Source organism: Carlito syrichta, unplaced genomic scaffold, assembly GCF_000164805.1.
Source record: "Carlito syrichta isolate Samal-C Ts95f unplaced genomic scaffold, Tarsius_syrichta-2.0.1 Scaffold307091, whole genome shotgun sequence".
NCBI lineage: Eukaryota > Metazoa > Chordata > Mammalia > Primates > Tarsiidae > Carlito > Carlito syrichta.
In genome coordinates, this window is record NW_007251187.1 from 125,778 (window position 1) to 128,985 (window position 3,208).

The 3,208-nt window shown below is 49.9% G+C and overlaps 1 protein-coding gene across 3 annotated transcripts in view; it reads right to left on the reverse strand.

The window, feature by feature from the left end:
• The window catches only part of CLCN6 (chloride voltage-gated channel 6), a 40,460-nt gene that overhangs the window by 16,181 nt on the left and 21,071 nt on the right, over window positions 1-3,208 (reverse strand). For all 3 annotated transcript variants that reach the window (XM_021715411.1, XM_008063829.2, XM_021715410.1), the window contains 3 exons: window positions 2,560-2,666; window positions 1,311-1,437; window positions 274-341 (listed from right to left, as the gene is read on the reverse strand). In XM_021715411.1, the coding sequence (XP_021571086.1) occupies window positions 274-341; window positions 1,311-1,437; window positions 2,560-2,666 (302 nt within the window). The remainder of the gene's footprint in view (window positions 1-273; window positions 342-1,310; window positions 1,438-2,559; window positions 2,667-3,208) is intronic.

The window sequence follows — 3,208 nt, forward strand, 5'->3', positions numbered from 1 at the left end:
CCAGCCACTGCACTCCAGTCTGGGTGACAGAGTGAGACTCCGACTCAAAAAAAAAAGATTCAGCAGGGCATCGCTGAAACTCCCGAGTATAAAGCGTGTACTTTCCTGGGAGACGGACCACAGAGTTTCCACATTGAGCCAAACTGATGTCAGGCTCTGACGTCATGCTAGCGAGTCCCAGTGGGGTTTCCAAACTCACCCACAGACCTGCCCTTAGGCCTGCCCAGGAGGCCTGTTCTGAGGGACATGCCCTCTCAGCCCATCCTCCCTTACCTGAGGGAGGCCAGCGCCCACCACCGCACCACTGTGGATCATGGGGCCTTCCTTCCCCACAAAGAGTCCTGAAAACAGTGAAAAAGGGAAGACATCATCAGCATAGAAAGGCCTCTGGGTCAGGAGACATTTGCTGCAAGAACCTTTCTTGTGAGGATTAAACAGAGATGATCGTATGACTTATAACAGTGAGTCAGATCCCTGTCAGACAAGCTCTGCTTAAGTCTTGCTGTACTCTTCACATTCTAAATTGGGGGTCAACAAACTACAGCCCATGGGCCAAGACTGGCTCCCTAACTTTGTACAGTCCAGAGAACTAGCAATGGTTTTTCTGTTCGTAAATGGATACATTTAGATAGTTACATAAGTACCCACACAGTATCTTTGATTTTGCCTGTTGGCCCACAAAGCCTAAAATATCTACTGTCCATCTATTCATACAAAAAGCTTGCTGACTGCTAAAAGCAAATTCCACAAATTAATTAGACAAATTAATTAGGTTGCTTCAAAATGCAGTGGTGTGTTTGTCAGGAATCTCTGTATGGTAAAATATAAGGGTTTGTGTTTAAAAAATAATAATCCAGCCATGTGCGGTGGCTCAAACCTGTAATCCCAGAACTTTGGGAGGCCGAGGTAAGAGGACTGCCTGAGCCCAGGGATTCGAGACCAGCCTGGACAACTTGGCAAGACTTCATCTCTACAATAAATCAAAAAAACCAGCTGGGCGTGGTAGTGCGTGCTTATAGTTGCAGCTACTTGGAAGGCCGTGGCAAAAGGTTCACCTGAGCCCAGCAGGTTGACACCGAGGTGGCCGTGAACGTGCCACTGCACTCCAGCCTGGGCAATGAAGACTCCAACTTAAATAATAATAATAATAACAACAACAACAACAACAACAACTCAGCAACAAAAAGCACAGATGTTGTCTGCTGGAGGGTAGGCTGTGGACTTCAAATCTAATTAATGTATATACATCGTATTTGTCATCTTCACCCCTTGCACACTTGAAGGACACGGGTGAGAAAGACCCTCCTTACCTCCAGCCACGCTGAACAGCACTCCAAAGGCCTTGCAGAGCAGGGTCCGCAGGCGGACGATTCCAGGCACCTTCACGCCATTCAGGTAGCATTTGATCTCGGGGATCCCGGAACCTGCTGCCACTGGCTGGGGGGCAGAGCAGGCATACCCATCAACTCAAAAGCCACTGGCTCTCCAGCTGCCCGTAACAACCCAGGCAGCTGCAGAAAGACAGCTGGCCTCCATGAACAGATTGGCGTCACTTGGAGGGCTGCTAGGTCTCAGGAGGTCTAAGGGGCAACAGGTGGACTTGCATGTCTGTGAGTCAACACCACCTGGGGAGCCCCCACAGCCCATGCAAGCACCCCACTCCCAGAGATTCTCACTCCATCTGAGTTGAGGACCTCAGCATGATTATTTTTAAAAGCTCTTGCTGGTCTGGGCTTGGTGGCTCAGTCTGTAATCCCAGCACTTTGGGAGGCCGAGGCGAGTGGACTGCCTGAACCCGCGGGTTCGAGACCCACCCAGGCAACTTGGCAAGACCTCGTCTGTACAATAAATCAAAAATTAGCCGGGCATGGTAGCGCGCGCCTGTAGTTCCAGCTACTTGGAAGGCTGAGACGGAAGGATTGCTGGAGCCCAGCAGGTCGAGGCTGCAGTGGCCAGGAGCGTGCCACCGCACTCCAGTCTGGGTGACAGACTTCAACTCAAAAAAATAAAAATAAAAATAAGAGCTCTTGCGGGGCATGGTGATTCACACCTGTAATCTCAGCACTTTGGGAGATGGAGGAGAGAGGATTGCCCAAGCCCAGGGGTTTGACACCAGCCTGGACAACTTGGTGAGACCTCATCTCTACAATAAATTAAAAAATTAGCCGGGCATAGTGGTGCATGCCTGTAGTTCCAGCTACTTGGAAAGCTAAGGTGGAGGGCTCACCTGACCCCAGCAAATCAAGCTGCGGTGGCTGTGAGCATGCCGTTGCACTCCAGCCTGGGCAGTAGAGTGAGACTCTGATGCAAAAAACAAAAATCCTCTAGGGGATTCTAATGTGCTGCCGAGGTTGAGAACCACCATCCTAACCTAGATTTCTCCTCCTTACTCTCACCAGAGGCTGAAACCTTTACTCTCCCCAGACATCTCTAAGTGAACAAGAGGCCACTTTCTACAAGAACTTGTGTCGTTTCCTGACGTGCTGGAAATGGAGGCAGAGAACAGGAGTGCAGGACTCTAGAACCTTGTAAGCAAGCAGGCAAACCCAAGCCCCTCACCTCAATGAGGACAAGAAGGCTTGCCAAGAAGACGAAGGTCAAGTTGAACCCCAGGAGTTCAAGGACAGACAAGGCAAGGCAGCCTTTCTGGCTGCACTCCTCCACCGCTGCAGAAACTGGGTCAAGGAACCATATCCATCAGCCATCACTAGAAAGGGCGGTGCCTTGCCTCTTCGAGGTCATGCTGGCTGCCTCATGCATTTCTTCCTATTCTCCACAGACAGTTTTTTTTGGTCTGAGATATCTTCTACCTTAGGAGCCATTTGAAAATTATGAAATATTTCAAACATTACAAAAAGCAACAAGCACTCATGCCTTTACAGCCCTAGCTTTAGCAAATCTCAACATGCCATATTTGCTCCAGATTTTTTTTTTGAGTCAGAGTCTCCCTCTCACCTAGGCTAGAGGGCAGTGGCATGCTCATGACCACCATAGCCTCAACCTGCTGGACTCAGGGGATCCCTCCATCTTGGCCCTCCAAGTAGCGGGAACTACAGGTGCGTGCCAATATGCCCAGTTAATTTTTTGATTTATTGTAGAGATGAGGTCCAGGCAGGTCTCAAACTCATGGGCGCAGGCAATTCTCTCACCTCGGCCACCCAAAGTGCTGGGATTACAGGCGTGAGCCACTGTGCCCAGCCTCAGATTT